Here is a 15,430-nt window from a genome sequence, read left to right as displayed (position 1 = left end):
TTAACAAGGGAATCACATTGTCTGACGTAAATTAAATTATTGAAACATTATTGAGAGTTTCATCCACTTTTTAAAACGTTTTTTAGCGACACCTAGTGGCCAAGTGCACAAAGTGCAGTAAATATAACATGCTGTGTGATTTACCGTATTTAGAGAAATGTATTTATTTATAGCTCTATCTACACCTACTATAATAAAAACAACAATGCTAATCACATTTGTGTAAATATGGAATTCGTAAAGGTCATAATTTTAGTTTAGAAATGGATACAGGTGGTATTTATAGCAAACTGCACATAAATTATTATTTTTGAGATATACAGTTTTAAACAAACAATTTATAATATTTTTAGATGCTGTAATCTTTGAAAAATATTACTATATCATAAAATTACTAATTTTCAAACAGTTGAAGTACCAGCTTGATTACGGGAAATATCAAGGTCGACAGCAACCAACTACGTCGCATTTTTTTTGTATCTGATAACGTATTAATTGAAAAAGCTAAAACTTAGTGTGGTTCCAAGGATTTTATGAGACTAAAATTATATTTTAAATTAGATGTGTTCACTACAGCTCTGCCACTGTTTCGTTAAAATCTTGGGGTTAAAAAGCTTAAGAAAAAACTTCACCTGTTATTTAATAATTCATGCATGCAATTGATACATTTTCCAAATAATTACTGTTGATCACAGCAATAGTTGCAATGGTCAAATCTACACTTGTGCATCAATACCTGCAATCTCAGATCGTAGCTGGTGATCATAAAAGTTTGCAGCTTTATTATTTATTACATGTAATATATTTCCCAATCAGTAAAACAACAATACATTAATTAATCTCAAATTTATTAGAAAAGAGTTTTACATGCTAAGCATTTCCATAGTACTTCAGTACCGACAATGTGCACCTCAATAATCAGCAGCTAGCCTGGAGAGGGTAGCGCAGTAAACGGAGCACGGTTTGAGATTGTAAGCAACAGCAAATAACACATTAACACATTAGTAATCACAATCACAGACATCTACAGGTGGGCGGATATGCATGTATGTATGTGCACAAAAAAATATTCACAAAAATATAAATATAAAACTGGACTCAGAGAAGGTTGACTCCATGCTTAAGCAGGCGGTGCCGCGCTTTACTGGGCAGAGAGAAAGCGCTGTCCTGGCCATTGGGTATCCCAGAATTCCTGGAAGACGTCCCCTGCTGGAGGAAATAGGTCTCTTGAGCTGCAGTGCGTGTGCCATAAACTGCACAGCTTGCATTCCTGAAACACACAATAAAATACACACAACTTAAAAAAGGTTTTTAAAAAAAAAGAAAAAAAAAAAAAGAACATTATTTATTAGTTTATGTTTTTTTGTTTATGAATGTAGATCAATGGTTTACCTGATAAGTACTTGACATCTTTGTAGATGATTTTATAGCTCGTTAGTCAAGCTTGTTATGTAGCTACACTATATGGTATATACAAAGGTATTCAGACATTCAAAATCAAAGATATTAAAAATAGTTTAATCTGCTTTTGTTGGAGTACTGTCACTACTGTCCAGAGCTGTTCTGTGCAGATTTTATTACATTCAGCAACAACATCATTTAACACCAGTTCTTTGTGAAATGCACACACACCTGATGATGGCCTCCTGTAGTGTGTCTGTGTATGAGAAATGCGAGTGCAGCAGAGCTGTTGCTTTCACAAACGGACGATCCTGAGGTCCAGCAGATCGTCCACACACATTCGCTAGAACAAACACAGCCACACATACATTAACAACAAATATAAACTGTAGCTTGATCATCATATTTCATAATTTATTATAAACCATATTGCTATTATACATTTTAAATTGCTCAACATTCTTTCCATTGTATGTGTTTGTTTCAAATGTTTGTGGGACTCACTGGTGAGTGTGTTCTGGATGCAGTCATAGTGTGCGAATGTGTACGGCCCCTGAGCTCCAGGGGCCCCAGGCGAGGTGGTTCTGAGATGAGCCTCCAGACCATTCAGAGAGGCTAAACTGCTGTGATACTGCAGAAACACACACACATTAACTTCCAATATAAAAGCTTCCAGCATACAGTACTTGTTAGCAACGTTTGAATGCTAACTGGTGGGTTCTAGGTTTTCATTAACTGTTTGCTATATTAGAATGCAAATTGGTGAGGTATAACCATCATTTACAATAGTTAAGGGACTTTGGGTGTAGTAAAACTTGATAAAGGGTACTAACCTTTGTTAAATAGCCCATCACTGTTTCCCCACAGCTTTTCAAGATCCAGTTATTTTGTGCTTTTTGCCCTCCTTACATCGGCTGCTTCAGGGCGTAATTTGCCTCGATAAATCGCTTTTTATACCATTATCCAGGCTCAAAGTTAAGTACTCTTTATCACGTTTTACTACACCCAAAGTCAATTTTACACCGGAGCTTCCATAATTATATTACAATGCTATTTGGTGGGTTATACACTTCTATAACACGTTAGCTATGATTGCTATGAATGCTAATTGGGGAGGTAAAAGTTACCATAAGGATGCTAACTGGTTTAAGTTTCTATAATAAGCTCGTTCTTCTACTTCTGTTACCCATTACATTCTGTTTTAAGAACTTAAAACCATTTCTCCCACTCACCACTTCATCTTTGGCAGTTGGGTGTGTGTTGAAGCTTGGTTCCACCAACAGTGCCAGCACCAGTCCCCTGACCCGGTGCTGATACAGGAACATGGACTCCAGGGATGTTTCACACTCTGACCTCACCGACACGAACTCTGAGCGCTCCCTCACTCCCTCTCTACGAGCCTCTTTGCTCTCCTTAGCCAGATGCTCCTCCACTCTCTCTTGTCGGTCATCTCCACTGCCTGCACTGTCATCAGTCAGCTCCAGTTTAGCCAATCTGTCATTCAGACGGAGACTGAATTCATCCTGCTCGGATGGAACTCCGTTAGAAAGTGTATTAACTTGCCTATTTTCAGAATTTCCATCTGCATTTTTGTCTTTTTCTGCTAAAACTGATGAAATGTTACTTTCTGAACCCAACCTCCCACCCTCCTGATCATTCACTTCATTTTTAGCAACTGGACTGCTGCTTCCACCTAAACTGCCACCTGTTCCCCTATTTGGAAGTGTCCCATTCGGCAGACTGTGTTCTTGTGACTCAGGAGGCGTGTCTTTTTCTGATTGGCTCTTAAGGCTGGTACGAAGCGGAGTGCTGAACAATGAGGGGGAGGGGCTGAAGCAGGATTCGTCCGAAAGGGAGGAGCGAGGGGAGGATGGCAGGGTCTGATAAGACAGATGTGGGAACTCGGATGGGTCCTGATCAGAGATAAGTGTGTCGGAGAGAGTTCGGGAGAGCAGGCGGGACTTCCTGGGACGAGTAAGAGGCTGAGGGGTGTCACTAGATCTGAGGGTAAAACAGAGTGAGAAAAAGAGACACAGAAATTAGTGCTAAGGTGTTTGCACACCTGTAGTTCATTACTCTGGTCTGAATTGGTTAAGGAGTTTGTTAACATGGAACATTTTCCCACTTGGTTTGGTTTGGTTTCACACATGAAAAACTGCAGGTGTCAAAACAAACCATGTGACCATGTTGTCTCTGTTTATTGGCAGAGCAAAAGTAAAGTAAATACAGGAAGAAGGTCCTTTGTTTCGGACCAGCACGTATTTGTTTAGTTCATATTTATTTCATATTGTGTAGTAATTATCTGGGTAATTAATCAGATTAAACTGCATCTGAACAGCCATTTAGCTCAAATATAAGAATTATATTTAATAGTTGGGTTGGCTTGAGTGAGGTTGGATCACGTACTGACCACAAGTGAACCACCCAGAGTTTGTTTTGGTCTGCATCCGAGCCTGATTAATGTTTTTTACACTTGCCAAAATTAACCGCACGGTGGGTGCAAACAAACCCATTTTAGCTGAACTAAATAGTGCTGGTGTGAAAACAAAAAGGCTGCCATTTTGTATGTGACATAAACAGACAAACAATTCTCAATTTTAAAGGTTTACCTGTTGTCCACTGGGGGGTAGCGAAGCAGGTGTAGCTCAGAGGGGGTAAGGAACACATTTGTTGTGACTGTACTGGACGTAGGTGAAGCCCCAGAGGTCACTCCATTCATCCGGAGTCTGTTATCCTGCAGTGAAGAATAGAATTCATTTACAAATCTGATCCCCATACAAGATGGCAGTGTTTGTTTATTTAGACTTACGTGTGTGTGTGTGTGTTTTTTTTTAACCTGGCTAAAGGTTTCTGTCTCGTGCACCATCACCTTCACCGTCAGCTCTGGAGGCATCTGTGTGCTCACCACCCTGCACAAACATATACACCCATACATCATTGAGGTTATTTAAAAGGCATGTCATTTTAAACAAAGGTATTGATACATCTCATAATTAGGAGTGTAAGGAAATACTCATATATAAAGGTATCACAATGTATTATTTTGTAATACTGTACTGATTTTGAAAAACACAGAACTGATTGAATTATTTTATTTTACCACCTAAATAGCATATATTATCTATTAGACATTACAATATATAAATATATGAATATATATAAAAAATATATAAACTGTATTGGGTTATGTGTCATACTATTACAGCACCCACTCACCTGCCTCGATACAAGATACACCCTGCTAAGACCAGGGGGCAGCGCTGACAAGCCTGCAGGATAAGGGCAGCCTTGAGCAACAGCAGAGGGTCAATCTGAAAGAAACAGTCAATAAACACTTTTATTAAACAAACTTACTTTAAACATTCCCACATTAATCAATCAAAGAGAAAAAAAACAGCAAAAAGTCAATTTGAAGCTTTTAAACAACTGATTTATTTAAACAGTATGGAGTTTTCTTCTTTCGCTCTACTGCTATTTTTTCCTATTAACCATAATTATAACCACCTAATTATACCCAGACCCACTGGAATCTATTTCCACACTGATATGCAGATTTCTGCAGTAATTGCTGCATAGTGTTATGCTTGTTTGTGTTGTGCTTTACTTACGTTTGTAGAATCGATAGTCCTGAGGCAGCTGAAGATGTGGTGGAGCTCTGTGGAGCCACCTTGCAGGTGGGAGAGATAGCGTGCTAAACACACAGCCAGCTCCTCCTGACTGTGCAACTGCAGGTAAACAAACAAAACAGAAATTATTAAGCTTATATGTGTACCATAGTTGATATCATTTTGGAAAAATGTGCTGTATTAAAAACATAAAGGAGTGCTGTAATGTGTATGTAACCCACAAGCTTATTCTGACAGATTGCAACACAATAAAAAGCATAGCAAATAGAAACATATCAATAATGCTAGACTGTAATACAACACAGGAAGGTGGTGTAGGTGATGCTTTATAATGGTTTAAAGTGTTCATATATTCCACACTTACTCTGACAAGACATTAAATACACTACAGTGAAAGTAGGGAGTGCTCTATAATGTTCTATAATGTCTAAATTATGCACACACTCATTCTAACAGACTGTAGTGCATTGCATGAAGTGTGGCAAGCACTGTCTAATGTTCATATGATCAACACATTTATTCTTACAGACTATAATACAATACTGGAAGCACACAATGAGCTCTATAATGCTCTATAACAGGGGTCAAACCTTATCCACAAAGGCTGTAACTGTGTACCTGTAGGTTATCTTCCTAGTCAACCAGCAGCACACCTAATTCCACTTTTTACCTTACAGGAATCATATGGAGAGTTCTATAATGAAATAAATTTACTGTCTATTGTAGCTCAATATGTGCAAGAGATATAGCAGATGAACACAAGGATGAAATATTTCTTATACTGTGCGTACAGTAAGAAACTCAGTCACCTGATAACTCTGCCGAACTGGACCGTTATAAAAGCAGAAAAGGTCAATCAGCTGATCCAGGAATGCACACACACTCACATCTGGAATGTCTGCCACACAGCTCAGTGCCTGAGCGAGAGATGGAGAGAAAAACAGAGAGAGAAGAGTGGTGATTAAATAATTACACCATTATCTATCTACTTATTTATGTAAAAGACATTTCTACAATTTTAAGTGATTCTTGGTACGGAGTTTCACATCAATTTACATAATTCATGGTTGCATCATTAAATAAGGCTATGATTACAAAACGATTTAGTGAATCATATAGTCGTCTTCATGTGAATTTCATGTGATCTGATTATTTTGGTTCGATTTACAATTGTTTTAAAATAAATTGCATATTTTAAATACATTTAAAGGGATAATTTACACAGACAATAAAACATCGTGTTTAAAAAAATTCAAACGGTACCTTATATGGCAGCAAGTATGTAGCCACCAACTAATCGAGCATTTGGCTTGAAATCATGGATATTAGACGTGAAGTTGTCCTACTTAGCAGGCGTAACAGCATTTTACTTTCTGAGATAGCTTTACAATAGATGTTTGAACATTGTTCTGAGAAGAATTTGACTGTGTTCTGCCACATTTGGGTGAGAGCATAAGTAAGGTCTGGTACTAATATAGTATAAAATGAAAAGTTCTACCACTCCAGCTTATACCAAAGACAAGATAACATGAAAGGAAACGGATCTACAGCCTAGTGCTGGGGGCTTTATACCCCTTTAGCCCATGCTTGGCACTGGGCAGAGTGATTTTAGGGGTCATCTACTCACTGCTACTCAGAGCTTCCATTCTATTGGTCAGGGCTTTGGTGGTTAAACAGTTGTATGTAAACACCCTAAAGCAGTATTATGCAAGAATTTGTATTTCTTGCTCCTGGAAATTGTAATTCATGTGATGAGGCACTGTGTTAAGTCAGGTGTAGCAACAATAAAGTCCACACTCTCCTTATAACAGTAAATTAAGCATCACAATGACTTTGGAGCTATTATTTTAGGTAAAATGTTACATAATTATAAGAAAGATATATAAGACAAACACTGTTTTGTGTTTAGGTACGACTGGAAATACTGTGCATGTGACCATTTTTTCTGACATATAAAAGACGAATGTAGATGTGTCTGTGTATGTGTCTTACCCATAAGAAGTTGTCCCTCATGTGAACAGCATATTTGGTCTTGCGGAGCCGCAGCAGACGGACCGGAGCGGAGGACAGCTCAGAAACACAACGGCTAACCCCGGCCAATTGACCACACAAGAGCTCCTGCTGGTCCATCGGTGTCTGAAACACAGTACTTCTGTATTTTAGGGCTTCAATACCATTGTAAATTGTTAATTGTACTGTGTGTTTTCATTTTGCATTTAACATTTAGTTTATTGTACCATAATACTGTGTTACTGTGTGTTCAGTAAACACAGGTCTTATTTAGTCTAAAGACATTAGACCACTGGTCTAAAGGCATATGCTAAAATGTGAGAAGACATTGTTTAGAACTGCTATCAGCTATTTTATCAGCCATCCTGTACAAAACATTGATTCAAATGCCAAAGCTGCAACTTTAAAAGAAACCCTCAGAATTCTCTTTTTTGCACTACTGTAACCTGTAAACTGACAGTTCAACGAAATTTGGCTGTATTATGCTAAAGCATCACACAACTGTAAAGATAATGCATATCTTTGCTGTCCTATGAAAAACATCTCCATTTTTGTTGATTTTTTCTTTACTACTTAATTTGAACAGACAAACTGTCCCTTATACTATGACAAAAATTATTGCTGAACGGATCAATAAAAACTCTTCAAAATTACCTGAAATAAACTCTTTTTAAATTGACTTCAACTGAAAGTTTAAAAGTTTTTTTCTCTCTCCTGTAAAGTTGTTGTTTTGGAGATAAGTGTTTTTCATTGGACAGCGACGATATATACTTGCTGATGTCTTGCTAACACTTTATAAAAAATTACTTCACATGTCTTAAGGAGAGTTTGTGACCATTTTGTTGTTACTAAACTCAATAAACACATTACATCTTCAGGGTAGAAGTAGCATATCCCCGCCCTGGTGAGATCCCCCTCCTCCTGCACCTTCGAGCGATCGTACAGGAAGAAATAGATGCACCTGAAAATGTGACAAGACAGGATGACAATAAACCTTTAATCAGATGCACTCAGAGAAGCAGTGACCCATGTGATTGAAGCAGCAAAGACGAAGTGGAGACAATGAATCAGTGAAAGAATGAAGTGGTGAAAATGAATAGGAATGAATTTGTATAAGAATTAAGAAACAGGAATGAATCAGTAGGAACGAAGCACTAAGAATGAATGTATGAATAAATCAGTGAAATAATGAAGCAGCAGGAAATAACTGGTATACGAATGAAATAGTCGGAATTAATCAGTAGGAATAATCCACTGAAAGAATGAAGCGACAAGAATGAAACGGCAGGAATACATCAGTGAATAAAGTGGTATGAATGATAAAGCAGCAGGAATTAATAAAAGAAAGAAGAGTTGGGAATGAATGAGGAAAAGAATGAGGAAAAGAAAATGAAGTAGAAGAAATAAATCAGTGTGAAAATAGAGCAGCATGAACGAGTCAGTGAAAGAATGAAGTGACGGGAATTAATCAGTGAAATATTTAAATGATGGGTATAAATGAGTAAAATAATTAAATCAGTGAAAGAAAATGCTGCAGGTCTCACCGTTTGTTCTCCTGCTGTACGGTTTCAGCCATCTGTCCAGGTTGTTTGAGGATCTCAGTGTTTAATAAATCTGTGTTGTCTCTCCCATTCCTCTCAGATCAGCACAGCTCAGCCTGAACTGGGAAAGGACAAGACGTATGGTAAATATTACATATCAGAATACCTGTCTATCAGAAAGATATTTGAAATATCTGTATTAAATATTATTCAACTTTTCAATACAGACTAGTGGGGAATTAAACTCAGCTGGTTTAATAGTAGTAAATCAGTAAATAAATAGAGTAAATAGGGTAATATATAGAGTAAATGGGTTCCAAACCAAATTTGTATACTGTTTGGTTTGGAAGAATTACAAACTAATACTCTCATACAAACGTAATTCTGGATACTGGCTTTGTGAACTGAAGTCAATATATACATAATACTTATTCTGACAACTGATTAAAAAACAGGGTTATTCCACCAAATATCGATTTCTGAACTCTTAACATTTTATGAATATGAACTTGTTTTTTGCTTACATTATTTGAGGTCTGAAAGCTCTGCATCTTTTTTGTTATTTCATTTTCTTCAAATACATGCCCTAAATCACAATATCTTTGTTTGGAATTTGGGAGAAATATTGTCTGTAGTTCATAGAATAAAATCACTATGTTCATTTTACTCAAAAATATAGCCATAAATAGCAAAATCAGAAAAACTAAATTATAAACTGAAGGGGTCTCTTAATTTTTCTCTACAGATGTTTTAGTCATATTGACCAGCCATAATTTACACTGAATGTAATGCAAGATTAGATACTACTGACTAGGGATACCTAAAGGTTATCAAGATTATTATTTTTTTAACAGTATCATCCAGTCCTACTACTGACCCTGGAACCCAGGCATTTCCTTTTCTGGTTTAGTAGTAAATAAAGAGTGTTAATTGTGAAGTTACTTATTACATAAGACTGTATTTTTAAGCTGTTTGGTTTTGGAAGGGTTACAAAATAATACTCCCCTACAAATGTAATTTTGAATAGTGGCTTTGTGAACTGAACATAACATGTACATAATACTTATTCTAAATATGAATGCTTGTATTCAGTTTTATCTTAGTTCTTATGACATATTTTATGATTTATGGACAGGGCTGGAGGCTGCTTCGTGTGAATGGCCTCAGTTAAGATTCACTCTTAGACACTGACAAGCCCTGTAGTTAGGCTATCTACCCATTTATATTTACACAATTAGCCTAAACTTTCAAAAGCATAGCTGTTTGGTACAGTCTCCTTCCTACCTTAGTTAAGCTATTTAAAACTTCACTGTTTGTTATTCTTTGTGGCTGTAAATTAGCTGGGTTAAGTAACCTAAGCAAGTAAAGCCAGCCAAGCCTCTCTGGTAAGTTTACTGTGATTAGCCTACATGCAGGAGTGACAGCTTATTCAATGGCCTAATTAAGTCTTTTTAGTTAAGATACATTTTAGACACATTTACTGCATTTTCTACCCCACTTTTACCACCATATATAGTATTTATACTATAGTAAAGTTAGTTAACTAGCCTATGGAATGTAAACAGCGCAGAAACTCACCAGAAGTTCTGACCAAGACCAACTTCCCCAACTCCAGAGCAGATTTAGCGCTGAAAAAACCCGGAAACTGCGAGAACTTCACAATAAAAACAGCAGTTAAAAGGACTGCAGATCCACCAATACACTGTTAAAGCACTGACTTTGGTAAAAGTAGTTAAAAAGTCGCTCTGATTTGAAGAGGAATGTGGGTCACAAGAGCAGCGTCATGTGAGCCAGTCTAGAAAGTAAGGCAAGCATGCTGAGTCAAAATACACAGCCGCCAGAGAGCGTGCGTCGGTGTGCGTTTCAGTACAGCAGCTTACGGTAAGTGTAGCTCAAGCTGTGAAATACTGACCATCATTCAAGTAAAAATACAAAAAAGGGTGAATTAAAAGTAGCACGTTTAAAAGTTAAATGTAACATTTTAACAAATGTCAATTTAAAGAGTGGGTTTGAGCTTTAAAAAAATTATATATATTTTAATTAAATTTAGGTTTTGCACACTGTTGTAACATTTAGCCTGAACCAGTCAGAAAGATTACTGAAACTAAAAGTTTACTCTGAACATTTCTAAATACACTAATGTCCGACATTTTACTGTTTTTTTATAAGATTGTCTTAAACTTTTTTTTTAGATCACATAGCACAAAAATGGTGGAGCCACCATTAAAATGCCACTACCAACTAATTTTACACCTTATTTCACCACTACCTTTATATACTTACAAAAAAGTGGGGGTGACGGTTACCAACAACCTCATTAACAAGTACTTTCAAAGAAGTAGTGTGTGTAAAAGTGGAGAACCCACCATTATGTGCATGGCAGACCACCTTCAGGACAACTGGACTACAGGACCATTAAAACACCAAACAAAAAGAAAGGAAGAAAGGAGAGGGGAGAAAGAGGGGGGGCAAACACACAAATAGCACAGTAATGTATTGTAAGAAAAGCTTAATAAAACTACAAAACTCTGGTTATAATTTAAGGAATAAATCTTTATTTCAGTTGTGTTCCAACAATGGTTGCATCATGGTCCAATGTAACTATCTCCGTTAAGTGGCCCCCACCGGGAGCCAAGAGGTACGAGATGGTCTGAACAGGTTTTATGTAAACTGAAAGAAAAGGAACGTGGTCCAGGGAGGTAAGAGGGGGGTGAAGAAGCCCTCTGGTCCACAAGTAGAGATGTGGGAGCGAAGGTTCAGGGACGGATGTCAAAACCTGAACGGCCTTTAGTGATCATGACTCTCATAACCATCAGGCAGAGCGTTCACATGGGAGTTATGGAAGAGCGATTTATTGCCATCGCCCCAGGGGAAACGCTGTGGGAAGAACAGACATATATTTAAAAATGTACAATACATAGCCAATTATGGTCTTTAACATATGACCAAAGATGTAAAGAGCTGTTTACCTCAAAAACAGGCCATAACATAAAAAATATATATATTATTCTGCAATAATGTTACATTTATCATATCCAATATTAGAGCACCAAAGACCTAAATGAAATCTATTTACTTGTTTTAAATACCACTTAGTTATTAAGCCTCCTACACATAAAGGGAAGGCTAACTATTCTCTTATGAATGGCATTATTCCACTGCTGGCTGTAAATTGACAGATTTTGAAAATTTATGAGGGTAAATTGGTACCCTATAGTGAGCAGAGTACGTGCAATAAGTGTGAGCAGGTGGGTTACAAATATACACAATAAGATGCACAAGCTGACTGTATATACTATGTGTCATTTGTTTGAACTCTCTTCACCCTTTCCCCTCAACACATTCAGTCCTGCTAAAATGCTTTTTTTTAATGGTTCCATTTCAGTACATTGTATAGTACGTTGTATAGTAGTCAACTTCTGTAGATACTTAAGAAAAGGACACTGCCTCACCCTAGTTTTAGGTTACAAAGGAGTCTGCAAGGTGTGCCTCAAAACACTCCTGAGGTCCCTGCCCGACACCCATTTTATGTTCTAAATGTCATTAAGTTGAAACATGGTCTGTGTTGTAGTATTAGCTGGTATCCTTTTATCCATCATTGTTGGTCTGTGCTTTTGGCAAATAGGCTGTTAGCTAACATTATATAGTTAACTAGAAAACTAAGACTTTAAACTCTGACAAGCTTATCAATACACACGTTATATTTATTCAAAAACAGCTGTACTGAGCTGTCTAATAGTCTGTATATATGTACTAGAGGCTAGCTTAACAAGTGTCTTACAGAACCCAACAGCATGGTAAAAACGCTTCGGACTGCATTGTGTCCAATTATTTGCTTCATCATTCTCATCTAACATGTTTAAAATAGAGTCTCATTCAAAATTGAGTTTGTTCTGTGGTGAAGAGGATGTCAGCCATCATGCTAGCTAAGTGAAGTACTCTGATTAACGGAGCTATTTTTTTATTTTTTTTTATTTGCAGGCCAAATATAACAGTACACACGTTCAAGTCAGACATACAGTGTTCACTTAGTCTGTCAAGTTTTAAAATGACCTACAATTTGATAGTATTGTAGCCATGTAAACACAGGACATGGGTAATAAATTGTACCCAGGGAAATTTACACTTCACAGCCTTATTTACACACTACAGTCAGTATTTTTAATTTTGGAAAGCTACACAGCACTAGGGGGAACAGACTAGAATTTGCAAAGCTAGCTGTTCAAATTAAACGAAGATAAAAAACAGGTCAGCCTTTGGATTTCCTCCTTGTCCCACTGTAAAAATACTCCCACCCAACCAATGAGGTCAAAAACAAAGGGCAAACCACTGCAACTTTTCATGAGTTGTATATTCTGTAAGCGTCTTCAGCTGAGGGAGTGTTAGATTACCTTGCTGCGGAGGCGCAGGTGTGAGTAGGGGATGAACTCTGGCTGGTCGTGACTGTGGTGCTGTATCTTCAGGAAGGTGTTAAGCATGCAGACAGCCACTCCAGGGAGGGCCACCACAAAGGACAGGATCTTCCAGGTCTTTGCTAAGGACACAATTAGGAAAAGTGTTACTTAATGATAATGATACCCAACACTTACTAGTAAGCGATGAGATACCATGCTGAATGAGAGATTATGGGCATACATTATTTTAATCTATTTATTTGACTTTAATTAAACAGAGTAAATGAAATATGAACTTGCACCAAACACCCTAAAACACAGAATTTTTGTAAAAGGTAGTGTTTCTATGTAGAACACTGACAACTAACGTGTACAGACATACAAATACAGCAATTAGAGCCAATTTAGCTAAATTTTACAGTAGCTACATTATTCAGGAACTGTCATAAGAAAATACACCTTATTTAAAAGCAAAAACAAAGAAATAATGCATGCATTTTCTAGGGTTTAAAAATTCAGCTGTAAGCTAGTTAGTTAAAATTAAACGAAATTTGTTTAAAACTATCGAAGGTGATGGTTAGGACTCCACTATAAGAACTAAGTTATAGTTAGCAGCTAATCTAGGTAGCTAATTAACCAGACAATTATTCTCCGTGGTTTAAACACTAGATTAACGACAGTACACTAACACGAAACATCATTTAAACGTTTAAAATCCGAAAACTTAATTTAGCTTGTAACCAAGATAAATATAGGCAGCTTTATATATTTCTAAACTGCAACATTAGCTAGTGAGCTAACGCTAGCGTTAGCCACGGGCTCAGTCCTGCGGTTCAGCAGCAAGGTCACATTGTTCCCGCACTCTCCTCGCTTTAAAACACGAACAGCCACGAAATTTCACCGGTTTATAATCGAGACGATGTTCATCAAGCTTACCTCCCTGATCACCGTGAGCTGCAGCGGACAGCTGACGGGTCTGAACCCGAGAAGCGGAGCGCAGGACAGCGCTGGAGAAACGGCCTGACAGCGCCATGACTGCGGGGTAATGGTGCGGTCACACAGCCTGCTTTAACACCGAGAGCCGGAGCGCCGCCCACAGAGCTGGAGGTTCACTATAAAACACCGAGAAACACTGTTCCACACTTTTATTTATTTATAATTATCGTTTTAATTATTGCCTACCAGGCAAGGCGATATCTTATAATTATCGTTATTTTGAATATATTATGCATATATTCTCAAAAATACAGCTCTGGAGAAAATTAAGAGACCACTTTAGTTTCTGAATTAGTTTCTCTGATTTTGCTATTTATAAGTATATGTTTGAACAAAATGAACATAATTGTTTTATCCTATAAACTACGGACAACATTTCTCCTAATTTCCAAATCAAATATTGTCATGCCTTTTATTTGCAGAAATAACATGCAGAGCTTTTAAACCTCAAGAGAAAACAATATCATTTTCATAAAGTTTTAATAGTTTAGAAATCAATATTTGGTGGAATAACCCTGTTTTCATGCATCTTGGCATGTTTTCCTCCATAAGTCTTACACACTGCTTTTGGATCATTTTATGCCCCTCCTGGTGCAAAAAGTCAGGCAGTTCAGCTTGGTTTGAGACTCATCATTTTTAAATGGTCTTTTATTTGTACGTTGTTAGTTCTTGTAAGTTGTTAGTTCTTACATAACTAACAACTTCAGTTTGTTTTACTTGTGAACAAACAGCACCATTTGCAGTGATTTAAAGTGACACTATTGTTTCCTTTAAATTTAATGTATTTTTTTTTATTTAGTTAATTTTTTTATATATATATTTTTTGACAAATAGTAAGCAGCCCCTGGAGTCTTACATACAGCTTTTATTTTATATAACCACGGTGCAAATATAACATCCTTGTATTTCAGTTAAGAAAAAGTATAAAATATGAAAATCAGTTTATTTTCAACCTCTATTATCCCTTTTAGAAAATCACATTAAAACTGTAAATAATTATATAAATCACCACTATTTTATCATGATGGCCCTAATAAAATATAGTTTTAGTAAGCGTAAAACAAATAGAGTATAAAGAGCAAAATAAACTTCTACAATGGTGTGAAAAAATCTAGAGACAGTGTACTCAAGTGTCAGAAACCACAGTGACGGTATGTTTTAACAAGGGGGCAATCACTTTTTCACACAGGGCCATGTAGCCTAGGTTTGAATTTTTTTCTCCCTTAATAATAAACACCTTCAATTAAAAATTGCATTTTGTGTTTACCTGTGTTGCCTTTGACTAATATTTAAATTGGTTTGATGTTCCGAAACATTTAAGTGTGTGGTTGAGTGTAAAGTTTATTGTACCTCCCCAAATGAACACCTAACTGCCCCTTGCTGACATGTGACTTCCGCTAACTGACTACAAAGTCTACAAAAGATATGCTGTAAAATCAGGTCCTCCCACAACATTTTGATT

General features: G+C 36.9%; 2 protein-coding genes across 3 annotated transcripts; both read right to left on the bottom strand.

Annotated features, from left to right (window-relative positions):
* Window positions 1-831: 831 nt before the first annotated feature.
* hps4 (HPS4 biogenesis of lysosomal organelles complex 3 subunit 2) lies at window positions 832-10,466 on the bottom strand. 2 transcript variants are annotated; one of them, XM_007247130.4, is made up of 13 exons: window positions 10,157-10,466; window positions 8,582-8,699; window positions 7,908-7,998; window positions 7,020-7,163; window positions 5,837-5,944; window positions 5,010-5,126; window positions 4,618-4,712; window positions 4,238-4,310; window positions 4,011-4,135; window positions 2,634-3,402; window positions 1,906-2,032; window positions 1,633-1,744; window positions 832-1,270 (listed from the first exon to the last, which is right to left on the bottom strand). In XM_007247130.4, the coding sequence occupies exons 2-13, from the start codon at window positions 8,611-8,613 to the stop codon at window positions 1,099-1,101; spliced, it is 1,965 nt and encodes a 654-aa protein (XP_007247192.3). In that variant the 5' UTR covers window positions 8,614-8,699; window positions 10,157-10,466; the 3' UTR covers window positions 832-1,098. The 2 variants fall into 2 exon arrangements, with proteins under 2 accessions (XP_007247192.3, XP_049342051.1); XM_049486094.1 differs by lacking the exons at window positions 7,908-7,998; window positions 10,157-10,466 and having other exon boundaries at window positions 8,582-8,665.
* A 644-nt stretch (window positions 10,467-11,110) lies between these two features.
* LOC103027379 (cytochrome c oxidase subunit 6A, mitochondrial) lies at window positions 11,111-14,063 on the bottom strand. Its single transcript, XM_007247129.4, has 3 exons — window positions 13,909-14,063; window positions 12,970-13,112; window positions 11,111-11,455 (listed from the first exon to the last, which is right to left on the bottom strand). The coding sequence occupies exons 1-3, from the start codon at window positions 14,003-14,005 to the stop codon at window positions 11,366-11,368; spliced, it is 330 nt and encodes a 109-aa protein (XP_007247191.3). The 5' UTR covers window positions 14,006-14,063; the 3' UTR covers window positions 11,111-11,365.
* Window positions 14,064-15,430: the final 1,367 nt, after the last annotated feature.

The sequence above is a fragment of the Astyanax mexicanus genome, chromosome 12, assembly GCF_023375975.1.
Source record: "Astyanax mexicanus isolate ESR-SI-001 chromosome 12, AstMex3_surface, whole genome shotgun sequence".
Lineage (NCBI taxonomy): Eukaryota > Metazoa > Chordata > Actinopteri > Characiformes > Acestrorhamphidae > Astyanax > Astyanax mexicanus.
This window is presented reverse-complemented; position numbering and strand designations above follow the sequence as displayed.